Raw genomic sequence first — 13772 nt, 5'->3', positions numbered from 1 at the left:
ACAAGACAATTATGTTCCAGATAACCTCTGAGATGAACACCAATCTCCAAGACCCTGTATCAACCAAAACTATCCAACGGGAACTGCATACTGCGAATATTCATGCCAGAGCAGCTACTCCAAAACCTTTGATGACACTGTGTAATCCTGTGAAGCATCGAAAATGTTGCAGAGAGCACAAAAGATGGAAACAACCGCAGTGGAGACAGGTCATCTTGTCTGAAGAATCTTCATTCACATTATCCCAGACCACTGGGCATGTTTGGATGTGAAGAACTCCTGCAGAAGTCTTCATGTTGACTACCTCCTCACTATCATTAAGGATAGAGGGTGGTTCTGTGATGGTGTAGGGTGCAATATATTGGGAGTGATCTTCGACCACTTGTAGTCTTCCATGGGAGGGTTACCGCAGAGGAATACCTCAGCATTCTGGGCAATCATCTCCATCGATCCAGACTGTGCCCTCTGGCAAACGACCTGTGTTCCACGACCAGTTCACCTGCTCGGTGCATCAAACAAAGCATGGTTCAATGAAGATGAAGTGGAACATCTCTTCAGTTGCCTGATGTTAACATAATTAAACATTTGTGGAGTATTTTGGAAGCCAAAGTGCATGCTAGGTTTCCGCCTATAGCCACACTTTCTGAACTAGAGACCGCTTAGCATGCGGAATGTATGTGTATTCCCTTGAATATCGTGCATAACCTACATTTTTTTTTCACCCCACATCAAATACAGGCTGTAATTCAGGCCAAGGGTGCGTCCACTTCTAACAAATAAAAATTTTTGTGTCGTATCACGGTGTTAATTTTTTTTTTTGTTCATCACCCGTATTATATACGTCTTCACCATACATTTATGTGTAAACTATCATCTATCACGAACTTACAAGACAGAATTTTGTTAGTCAGCATAAAGTATTTAATTGAGTTGTCTATTTTTGAACCACCTACAAATCTCTCAAATAACTTTTAAGTACAACACGGTATGTAATTTATTATAGACTATAAATTCAACTCTAGCATAATTTTTGTGAATTAGATTAAAAAGAGTGGTCACATCAAATTTCAGATTTATTAAAATATTTGGACGCATTTTATCTATACACACAGACTATCTTCTCATATTTTATTGTCAATTCTTCTTCTTTTCTGCCTTGTATTGTTTTGGTTAAAATATCACGGCATGTGTACATTAATATTTTAATTACGAGGGATGATCGGAAAAAAAGTTACAAAGCATATAACTTTTGTTATATTCACTGTAACGTAACGAAAATTTATGTGTAAATTAATAACATGTTTGTCTTGTTGCGAGTTTGAGGACTTCGGATTCTGACCATGTATACCCGAGAAGCGGACATTTAAAATGGTGACTCGTCTAGAAAATTGGTCAAGAGACATTCATAGGCAGATTGTGGAGGTGTATGGGGGAGGGGACAATTTCAAGGCAACATGTAGCGAAGTAGTGTAGTGCCTTCAAAGAAGAACGGACCAGTATTGTTGACAACAACCCTGGACACAGCGGTAGGCCCATTACCTCAACCACTGACGTGAACTGTGCTCTTGTGGATGAGTGTATTCGTGAGGACAGAATAAGAACATTACGCTCAATATCAGCTGAGCTGTCCCATTATCTGGCATGTGATGATGTCAAAAGAGCTGCCTCACGGTGGCTACGAGAACTTGACGCGGATTTCTGCGTAACCGGTATGGAAAACCTCATCTACCGTTGTGACAAGTGCTTGAACAAAAAAGGTGATTACATCGAGGACTAGTGTTGAGTGCCCTCCATCATCAGGTGTGTTGATCTTCCAGCTATGTCTAACACATACGCCATAATAAGACTTTGTAACCTTTTTTTTTTTTTCGATCATCCCTCGTACTTTACCTCATTTTTTACTTCTTCATGTTAACTCTGACGAAGTGAATTAATGATAAATAGATGGACGAACAAACACAAGGAAAAGTGCATCTAAATGTTGTATGGGAAATACTATTTACATTAACAGATCATTTTATACATGGTTCGTAAGACACATAGGGAAAAAGTTCATGGCTATCATGCTCGATCAAAATGTTGAAACAAAAATCTGAACAATGTTCAATTATGTACGAGTTGTGAAAAATATTTGTTTTACATTGGGGGTACAATGATTTCTGACATATCCTACATGGTACTTTAATTTTTAACAACAGATAAGTAAATTCCTTGAGAGAGTGATTTCAGCAATGTCCCTCAATGAAGTGGCTCTGTGGTTCACTCAGTCTCTATGAATGGACACCTGGTGGCTGGAGCACGATGTTGTAGGGAGTAGCTTCGCCTTTTTACAGATAAGTAAATATTAGATTAAAGAAAAGGTAAAGAAAACTCTTACCCCTTCCTCCTTTCCTTGGAGAAGGTGAAAGGCGCCAGCTCGCTGAATCCCTGGCAGAAACCATATGGGGTGACTTCTGATGAGGCGTTCCACAAGTCCTATATCGCATGGCGGACTGTCGTCGCTACCAGCGCTACTCCCCGCAGAGGATGCGTGACTAGATTCTTGGCCCTGGAACAAAACAAGGTATAAAGATGAGTGCACTGCGTATCATAAACACAGTAATGTACCTAAACCCAATATGGCTTACCTATCACAAGATTCAAAAGAGGAAACATTTCTGGACGTTTACTGGAAATTGGAGTCAGTTCCAAATAACAACATGGGTGCAGGGAAGATTTCGTTAAAAAGTAACGTGTAACATACGTACCGAATATGGCCTCGTCATATATTTTGCTCTTTCACATCAAAATATGCAACAGAAATTGTAAAGAAAGCACCACAATGTTGTTTTTATAGGTAGATATGTTGATACACTTACATTTTATTTACATAATGACATATAAGATTTACACAAAGTAATAACATTATTTACAAAACAATAAACAAGGGAGTGACGTGTCACAATTTATTACACATTACAGTCTGGGCAAATGAAAGGTCCTTTATCATCCTTAGTGACTCCCAGGCACTCTACGTGAACATAAGAGTAACAGATGTCACATTTGCACATGTCCTGTAAGATATATTCTTATGTAGGCCATATTGAGTCTACCTTACATAGTGTTAGTTTCTCTATTGTTACAAACAGGAATTTAGATTAAAGTTTAAACTAAGTACATTGTTGTAAAGTACACATTATGAGCTATCATAATATGCACTAGAGATATAAACACCTATTACTTAGAAGATGTAGTAAGCAATAACTAATCTATGCAATATTAGATCACGTAGAACACAATCACGAGGTTCAGCTATTTCGCTTTTGTGCTCAAGTTTCTGTACTGTAGGTACAGCCAACAGGTTCAATCACATTATTTGAACAGTCTAAATTAGAGTCCCTGGATGTATGACTTGACATCAAGTCATATATCCAGGGACTCTAGTCTAAATGACATACTAACGCCATCTGTTGAATTAACCAGGTAACTACTTGGAAACAGCACATAGGCCATATTGGCCTATTCCCCCAATCCAGAAAAATTTTACATTTATTCCAAAATCCTGTCAAGTACAAAAACACTTGATTTTCCTGCTTTTCGAGTTCTTTTAGAAGTATTTGCAAAACTTCTCGTCTTTCCCATGGATTTTTAAGTCCTGTGTTGATTTCCCTGACTTTTCCCAGGTTTTTGTATGTATTTTCAAAAATTCCTGACATGGTTTATTCAGTCATAGATTGATTTCCCTGACTTTTTCAAGGTCTTGCAAACCCTGCTTTAGCAACTATACTAGTTAATGGAAAATCGTTACTTTACACGAATGACAGTCTTCTATTTAAGCATGGTGATGCATGATGTTGATCACATCTTGACATGTGAGTAACACCTGCAGAAGAGGCTACATACATGATGACATACGTTGAACCACATGTCACAAGTTAGTTTAACAACTAAAGCTTGCACAATATTACTGTGATCCTGGAACTTTACTTTCCGCGTACACTTACTTCAGTTAATAAAGGGCTTTCGCATGTTTTATCTTATCATTTCTAAACTGATCTCTTGGTTTCAGAAAAAAAAAATAGTTCCGAGAAATACTTTATCTGTGAATTAATTCACAATATACACTTATACAATTTATCGCATGCAGTTAAAAAGTCATAAATTACAGGTTAACTACTCCTCATGCAATACTACTTCCTGTTCCTTGCACTTTGAAGAGCAGTTCATGTGCAACAAAGCTTATAATATTTACAGATGTAATTCAATTGATGAACACTTAGTACAGAACCTGCTTGGTATATTCAGTTTGTTCATAAATATAAGTAACGAGATGGATGCGATGACCACTGTCTCAAAACAGTGAGAACAATAATTAGAAAATTGCGTGTCACAATCAACATGTCTACTCAGATTGTTATAAAGTTGCGAATTAGCAATTTTTAAAAATTGAAGTGATTATTTTATGTCCAACGCTAGAGAACTATAAGCTTGTTTATTTTTCATATAAGAAATGTTTATCTGCATATTTGATGCCTCAAGAAATATTCAATTCTCAGATCAGACTGGCACCGAATCATCTGATTTTCAAAAGCATAAAAGCAAGCTTTTTTATTTGTCAAAGTTTTGTATAAGTCCGCTTTGTTTGTGCTCAGATAGCGTAATCGGGATTAGGTCTGCTGTTTTAAAGTGGTAACTATGTCCAATATGCCTCCATTGGGACATAAAGCTCGCCGGACATAAGCTCAGCGGCAAAAAGCTCACCGGACATAAGCTCACTGCCAGTCTTATATTACAACTGCGGACAAAAGCTCACCGATAGCGGACATAAGCTCACTTACATATAAAACATATAATTTTATGGAGCGATTTTACAATACCGGACACTTCCCCAATTTCGTTCATATTTTGCATACTCATTATTTACCGCAAGATTTTGCGTTTCCAATACTTAAAAAACGAAAGATATATTCCTGATATTACTACGACCCCAAATTTTAACTACGTTTGCCTAACCTAACCTTACCGAGAATGGTTTGTGGGACTATGCGTGAATGGCTTGTGGGGCTAATAATTGCATTAATTATTATTTTATAATACAATTGCATTATTTGTGGTGAGCTTATGTCCGCTTTTGCATTAATATAGGTGAGCTTATGTCCGTGGCGAAATGGTTAACACACAGCGCGCTACGACGCCAGGGGTGGAGGGTTCGAATCCTGGCTTGGATCATGGGTACTCTTTGCAAGTGTTCCTTCATCAATTGCATCATATCGTCACTCATCTTCATCTTCGCGATTAGTAAAAGAGTGGCAGAAAAGCGAAGCAAAACAAACCAAATCGATACATTGGGAATCAAATCCTACTGACCCTTTGATTACAAGGTCGCAGCTTTAGGCACTAGACTGAATGGGAGACTATATGAAATTATGAATAAAGATATCCAAGAAATATGTACAAGTATTACTTTCTTTCATCTTGTCCTATGTTGATGTATTGATATTAATTAACATAAATGTTTATAATTTCCAATTTTTCATTTGGGGATTTTTTACAGTTGCATGAGAAACTTTACCTTGTAGGGAATGTAGTAAAATTCACAGATAAAAAGCACGACAATTTAGACGCCCCTGGTTCGCACGCAGGTAGAAAAAGATTTAGACATTACACACACAGGTTCACGTGGGGCTTTACACGTGGTCGACCATGTAGCAACAACGACGTACCGAGGTGCTTTCCGTGTTGCAACGAGTAGGGCAACCTGGGCAACACATTTCCCCTCTGTAACGTGGTTCCGAACAACGAATTTGAATGCGATCCTCGGGTTAGGCCAGTTCCAAATCACCCCCTATCATTCCAATTCAACCTCCCACTTCTACTCACACGGCCATTTTTTTTCGATCGTCCGGGTCAAATCGAATCTGGATTTGGGCGTTGATTGAACCGTTCCCGAGCTAATTTGCCGCGCTGTCAACGTCCGGAAAGGATGTTTGTCATGGCGCTAGTGTGCGTGGTGGAAACGCCAAACAACTAATTCGATTGCCGTGTTAGTTTCGACCTTGCGTGGATATTGACTTTACCGATTCCGTTTCCCCCCCTTTCCACGAAAAAATTCAACGGACGAATTTCATTTTTTGCATTTTGATGTCAATTTGTTTGGACATTGGCTTACTTTGATCACTTCCCACAATTATGATAAACATTGGTCAAATCGGATCAACCTTTTTGTGAAAGTGAATTCGTTTGTGTGCAAAGCAGTGTCACTCCCCCTCTGTTTTCAAATCAACGAACTATACAAATATTCTCACTGCAAATTACAAGTGAGGGCACAAACAACGCCAGTATTTCAAGAGCAATCAAACTTCAGTCATTCTGTGCCGACACCAAAAAGGGGGAAGGGGCGGCCAAACCCAACACACAAAAAAGGCCTTGTACTTAAATTAACTTTGACCTTATATATGCAATTATCTTGTGGTATTTAGGGATACAATAAATATGACTCTCCTGCCAAAAAATATCCCTTCTCCGCATGGTGGTGTTATTACAGATTCCACACTGGGAATTGGCGTCGATTATTTCAAATCGGAAAAAAAAAGTTGATAACAGTAATAAACCAGTTTACATATTGTTTCAACAGAATTACGGAAGTAAAGAATGTGTTACAAAGAAAAACTAAATGTAAAATGTGGATATCAGATCAGAAATTTGTGATTCTGATCTCAATCCAGGGAATAAATGGTTCGACGCGTTTTCAGAATTGAGAGAGCTTTGTCACGATGAAGATGACGTCAGTGTGAAGTACACTTACTATAAGTAAGAGGAATATGGAAATTTAGTTAATACGTGAGCTCCAATCAAACTGAAACATCCTCGAAACTGATTAAGTGCGAAACAACAATTGAACACCGGAATAAGCGCGAAAGGAACAACCGCGAAACTGAATAAGCGGGAAACCAAAATTGAACACCGGAATAATCGCGAAAGGAACAACCGCGAAACTGAATAAGCGAGAAACAAAAATTGAACACCGGAATAATCGCGAAAGGAACAACCGCGAAACTGAATCAGCGAGAAACCAAAATTGAACACCGGAATAATCGCGAAAGGAACAACCGCGAAACTGATTAAGCGCGAAACCAAAATTGAACACTGGCATAAGCGCGAAAGGAACAACCGTGAAACTGAATAAGCGAGAAACCAAAATTGAACACCGGAATAAGCGCAAAAGGAACAACGCGAAACTGATTAAGCGCGAAACCAAAATTGAACACAGGAATAAACACGAAAAGAATAACTGCGAAACGATTTATTCACGAAACAAAAGCGCGAAATCAAAATTGAACACCGGAATAACCCGAAAGGAACAACCGAGAAACGGATCAAGCGCGAACGGAATAAGAGCGAAACGAATTAACCGCGAAAATTTCTCTTTCGCGCTTAATCGCTCTCGCGTTTATTCTGGCGACCCATCAGGGGTCAAAATCCCGTGTTATTTTGTGTTCGTGTTGCCATGGCTTCCACTCTTCAGCTATTAGAAGGACAGGGGACAGTTCGAAAAAATGTACTTATTCTTTCCCGTATCAGATTAATTCTTTCTAGTTTCTCTATATTTTTTTCTGCGGGCATCAGAAGTTGATGGAAAATAAGTCTTCCTTTCAGCAGCAGTAGTTGGTTCGTTTCCCTTCAGGACCAGAAATAAGTGGGTTTTTTTATTTTGAATTTTATTAGGGCTGAGCAAATGTATCGGTATCGGGAAATATCGGTTGGAATTCATCTACCGATACCAGCCGATACTTTTCCGGCATTTTGGTATTTCAAGGGGTCCGCAAAAATACCGCGTGACACGAAGAGCAGGGTGGTCTTTCTAGGACTATGATAAAATTCAAGTATAATTCCCGATTTTCAAGGCGAACTTTCCACATATCCAAGGGCACGTGTAGATAAACTTTTGACTTCTCGTTTAATATCTAAGAAACTAAAAGTTAAAATATACAAAACAGTAATTTTGCCTAGTATTATATGGGTGTGAAACTTTGTCCCTTACATTGAAAGAGGAACATAAATTGAGAGTATTTGAAAATGAGATCCTTAGGAAAATCTTTGGACCTAAAAGGGATGAGGAGACAGGTGAGTGGAGAAGGTTACATAATTTAGAACTACATAATTTGTATTCATGTCCAGATATTATTAGAATGATTAAATCAAGAAGACTTAGACAGAGGTGGGCAGGCCATGTGGCATCAATAGGAGAGGAGTTTACAGGATTCTTGTTGGGAAACCTGATGGTAAGAGACCTGTAGGAAGGCCAAGACGAGGAGGGAGGGATAATGTTGAGATGGACCTAAAGGAAATCGGTAGGGATGGAAAAGACTAGATCTTGCTCAAGATAGGGACAGATGGAAGGCCTGTGTTGCTGCAGCCATGAACCTTCGGGTTTAAGAAGGCTAGAGAGTTAGTTACGTGTAATGTTTTCTCTTCTCCCCTCTCCTCACCCTCCCCTCCCCCTACACAAATATATTAACAATATAAATGGTCAATGTGATTCCAACGTATCCAAAAAAAATAATTCAATTGAATTAAACGGTATACATATTTAAAATATTTAAGGTGCGGAGTTTAAATGTCATTTCGCCTACTCAAACTCTAATTTAACTAATCAAATACAAGATCTTATCTTCCAATATTCTTTAGTCTGTCAGATAGACTGTTCTGCAAAGGACACTAACAGGCATTGAGAGAATTCTGTTTTATTTTCAACGCAGATTTATTATCCTTCCTCGATAAAAATAAATCTAAACTGTGAAAAACGTGCCTCAGGATCTTTATAATTATGTACAAATTCAATGCGATTTGGATTAATAAAAGTTGCAAATTTTCACGACTACGGAGAAAAATTCATCCAGAATTCCCGGAGCCAATAATTCACCCGGAATTCAAGGAATTCCCGGCGAGTAGCCACCCTGGCGGCGCTTTTTCTTTTTCCAGTCAACTTGTGAATGCGGGTTCATTTCTTGCTCTCTGATTGGCTGTTGGAAAGTTACGGTACTCTGATTGTGAGAATATCTTATTTGCGTTGTACGTTACATTAGATTACATTAGAAAGCAGCAAATTTGCGCTGAAAATAGGAAATAAAATATTCTCACAATCAGAGCACCGTAACTTTCCAACAGCCAATCAGAGAGCAAGAAATGAACCCGCATTCACAAGTGGACTGGAAAAAAAATTCGCACCCTGGCGGAATCTAATTATCCTAGAAATTATGCAAAATTCAAAGGTTCTTTCTATTTTGCACTAGTTTTGCACAAAACACTGGATTTTGTGTACATAATATCCATTTTAATATTCTGATGTAATTCATGAATAGCAAATTTCTTGGTAATTTATGCATATGATTGCAGAAGTATGATTACACACTAACATTGATCAATATTTTGAACAAATTTTAATTATTGAAATTTTCAACTATCGGTATCGGTGGGAATCGATAAGAATATCGGCAGCGATATTGGCTCAGGCCTAAATTTTATATATTTTTTTAGGCTTACTGGTAATTTTTCAGTATTTGGCACGTTTTTATTGCATTTTTCAGTATTTTGTTAAGTTTGTATTATATTTTCAGAGTTTGTGTCTTCGTTTCCCATTACGGTTGTTTCGTCCCCCTTGCTTCATCCAAATTTTTGAAACGTATAAGTTTTTTGCTTCTGTTCAAATGCAGAAAGAGCAATCAGAGGTGATCTTGGAGCTTGGTCGCTGATAATCGCAGATACAGGAAGGAGCTGACTAATTAACGTTAAATAATAATTAAAATTGCGCTTAATTATTGTACTATTTTCCATATCATCAGTAATTTAAACCAGTAAACATCCGGTCTCGTGAAATTATTCAAGTAAGGGAATCTTTGGTCCTTAATAAAAACTTCAAGCTTACTAAATAAACTTTATCGGTAGGGACATTGAATTTTCGTGATGCGCGAAATCGCGAAATGTGAAAAAAAGATTCAATTTTGAACATTCTGCACGTAACTACACTCCCAATGATGAAATATGCATGAGTTTTATTCGCGAAGTAATGCGAAATGTGTGCTTTTCCACGAAATGAACGCTTTTTCGCGAAATAATCGTGAAATATCATCAAATTTAAGTAGAAAACACGCAAAAACCGGCAATCGAGGTTGTGCGCGCCAACTGTCGATTTGTAACGAAACGTTTGCCTAAAGTTTCCTACCACTTGCAGCTGAAGAACGTTTTATCTTCGATCACATCAGGAAGACGCTGCAAATTTGGATTTCCCATGCACATAATCTCAGTTCGAAAACTTCGTTCCCTGTCAAGCTGCATTCCTTTCTTCCCCCGAATGTCTATTCAACTTCCAGTTTCCTTGAACTTGCTAGCTGTAGCAGCGATAAGATTAGTCTGTTCCCGCACATCAAGGGAAACAATGGGGTTATTTGTGTTCAGTCATGAATGAATTTTGTTTATCATCATGTGATTTTCAACATGTGTTTGTGTATGTGCAGTAGTGATTATTTTATTTGTTGGACAGCAAGGATATCCTTTAAATACATACAATGAATAAATCACTTGACATATGCAATTTAGAAATGAAGTTATTTTGTGTTGATGTCTTCTTTTTGGTTGGACAGCTAAATACTTGTGCATGTGTACAGTATATAAAAATGAAGTAGTTTATCAATTTATAGCTCTTTTGTATGTTGTTTCCTCTCATAATGAAAAAGTGTGTGCAATTTTTTTTTCACCGCTGATCTAACGTTTTATTTACCGCTCTCCTCAGTTTTTATATACCATAAATTTGTGTCCCTATTTATCGGTCATTTTCTAAGGATTTTTGAGTCACCAACTTCCGTGTCCTATTTATTACATTTTAAATAACTAACAGTGGCTTCTCTATTCCAATCAAGACATGCATATGCTCAGATTCGCAAATTTCTCATTTTCCATTGGTAATTGTCCCCCTCCAATTCGATTCCTTGCCGTGTGCGATGCAAATGTCTCGAGGCGACCAGCAATGGCATCCCAAACATGGCTCGACACTAACAGGACAACCGACGACGGTGGCCCCCCTCGTATTGAAATGCGAACGCACGTAGTCTATTTGCAAGCAATAAATCAACCTTGAATTTGACACTTCAGAGGACTCATCAATCCCGCCACTTTTTCCCTTCCACAACAGCCCCCCGTAAGTTTACTTCGTGTTTCTGCATTCATATTTCCAAATAGCTCCCCTTCCACGGTTCAGGAAAAGGTTTCCGAAAGAGGAAGGGAGGGGGATGATAAGTTCTGTTCAACATCGTGTACTAGTAAAGCGAGACCTTTATCCAAATAGGCGATAAGCACATATTACATTTATATGTTCGCAATCTAGATACAGAGTTGTGCTGAATGAATCTTCCGGTCTTTCAATATATGGCGATAATCGCTTCTCGAGAAGCTAATCTTAGTAGGAATATATTGCACAAAATCTCTGACGATTAGGGTAGGAGAACCAGGAATCTGGGTTTGAGTAGAGAATTCTTCCTCTGATTCAAAGTCTTAGGGAATTCTTCCTCCGATTCAAAGTTTCAGACGGGAATTCTTAATGTGATTCAAAGTTTAAGACGGGAATTCTTAATCTGATTCAAAGTTTCAGAAAGGAATTCTTCCTCTGATTCAAAGTTTTAGAAAGGAGTTCTTCCTCTGATTCAAAGTTTTAGCAAGATAATTCTTCCTTTGATACAAAGTTTTAGTGGTGAATTCTTCCTCTAATACAAAGATTTAGAAGGGAATTCTTACACTGATTCGAAGTTCTAGTAGGGAATTCTTCCTTTGATTCGAAGTTTAGAAGGCAATTATTCCTTTGATTCGAAGTTTAGAAGGCAATTTATTCTTTGATTTGAAGTTTAGAAGGCAATTTTTTCCTTTGATTCGAAGTTTAGAAGGCAATTTTTTTTTCATTGATTCGAAGTTTAGAAGGCAATTCTTCCTGATTCAAAGTTTAGAAGGCAATTCATCCTTCCATGCGAAGTCCTAGTAATTCCTCCTTTGATTAGAGCTCCAGTAGGGAATTCTTGACTTGCTTCCATGAGCTTAAATCTCGGATTCGAGGTCCTAGTAGGCAATCCTTGTTTGGAGAATGGAATCTGTGATTCCAGTACCAGGCAGGGAATTTTTGATAGAGTAGTGAATCCTAGCTTTCAAAAAAAAGGTAGCAAACAGGATCTTAAAATCGAGTAGTTTGTATTTGTTCGCCAATCACAAGTTCTAACACAGTAACAGAATCAGTGGTGGTATAATATCTGGTAATTAATACTTAATCGATGGAGAACTTGAAAGCAATAAAAAATGTTCAGATTCAGGAACATACAAACGTGAAAAATGCGTGTAGTTGTCAAATAGAGATTTTGTTCGCAGCTTTGGACGCCATTTGATGCATATCGATCAGCTGCATTTCTTAGGATATATTATTCACGAAGATATTTCTATTGATCAATTTCTTTATCTTTGGTGGATTTGTTATGAAACCGTCACTGTTATTTGGATACAGATTGACAAATAGTCTCAAAGAAATTAATAACAGAACGAAAGCAGTACTGACTGACCTGCCATCTACCATCAATTCAAAGAAGTAGAGTAACGGTGGCAGAGAGCGGCAGGATTTGTATGGGAGTGGGACATTTTTGTGATAGGAATAACTTGTTCAGGCATTTAAAGTGTTGCAGAGTTAAACTTTTTTCCTTCTTTATTTCTCGGTTATTTTAGTCGCTTTTCTATCTCTTGGCTTAATCGCGACGAGGAAGATAAAAAAAAGTGAACTGATAAATAGGTGTTGGGATAAACGCAATGTGCAAAAACACAACAGCTCGTATCTATTTATGGCACTAGATAATCACGAAATCTAAATTACTAATAGCTGCCACAATACATGAGGTTTTATAACTATAGGTACGATATGACATGTACAGTCAGGGACACTTCTGGGTTGTAGTGATTCCATTGAAAGTAAAAGAAGTCATTACAACCCAGAAATGTCCGTGACTGTACATCTTATTAACTGCACAAGAAACCTGTTTTTGAACCACTTGGTGATTTTATAAGGTGGCTGTAAGAAGGGCTGGACGTCATCGAAAATTTGATGTAACGATGTATCACGTTGATTTTATATTACACTTTTTCAAAATACTATACCAGCATTTTCTGACGATATATTATTTTCGCGATGTTGAGAGTTTGGAAAGGGAACAAAGGATGTGATATATGCGAGAAATATGTATTTCGTAGTAAAAATTGAAGTAAATACTGATATAATGTAGATGTAAATAAACCAATTACATGTTTCAGACATTTCCTTGAACATTGATTTAGGTAAACATTTTAAAATGTTTTTTTTTTAAATTTATCATACCTTAACCATTTGTGTGTACTAGTTTCTATGCTATCCTACATATTGTGTATGTGGATTATGGAAATTTCACATCAACGAACTTTAAAAAAATCACGAAACTTTTGTAACACCCGTTGTTTAGATACGGGAAGTTCCAGGTTCATTTACCTCGTCTTTCCTTCCCCTTCCGATCTCCAGGCTAAATCACTCCACTCTCTCCACCCTAATTGGCCTCTTCAGTGCCATCTGACGAGATACAGGGGAATTATCCCTCTATTTTTGCTAATTTCAGGCTGGAGACCTGCAGTGTTTCGCCTCGAGATGATCTTTTGTCGTAAAACGTCATTTGACGTAAGAACATAGCTTCCGGCATAACCCGCTAGAGAGCAGCACCAGCCGACAACCCGCAAGGTTAAGC

General features: G+C 37.8%; 1 protein-coding gene across 1 annotated transcript in view; it reads right to left on the bottom strand.

The window, feature by feature from the left end:
* LOC145980983 (protein sprint-like) overlaps positions 1-13772 on the bottom strand; it is a 127500-nt gene that overhangs the window by 70870 nt on the left and 42858 nt on the right. The window contains exon 3 of the mRNA XM_083114073.1: positions 2378-2548. Coding sequence (XP_082970199.1) covers positions 2378-2548 — 171 coding nt within the window. The remainder of the gene's footprint in view (positions 1-2377; positions 2549-13772) is intronic.

This window comes from Lepisma saccharinum, chromosome 28 (assembly GCF_977018435.1).
Source record: "Lepisma saccharinum chromosome 28, izLepSacc3.1, whole genome shotgun sequence".
Lineage (NCBI taxonomy): Eukaryota > Metazoa > Arthropoda > Insecta > Zygentoma > Lepismatidae > Lepisma > Lepisma saccharinum.
Note: the sequence above shows the minus strand (reverse complement) of the source record. Positions and strands in the feature narration are given on the sequence as shown.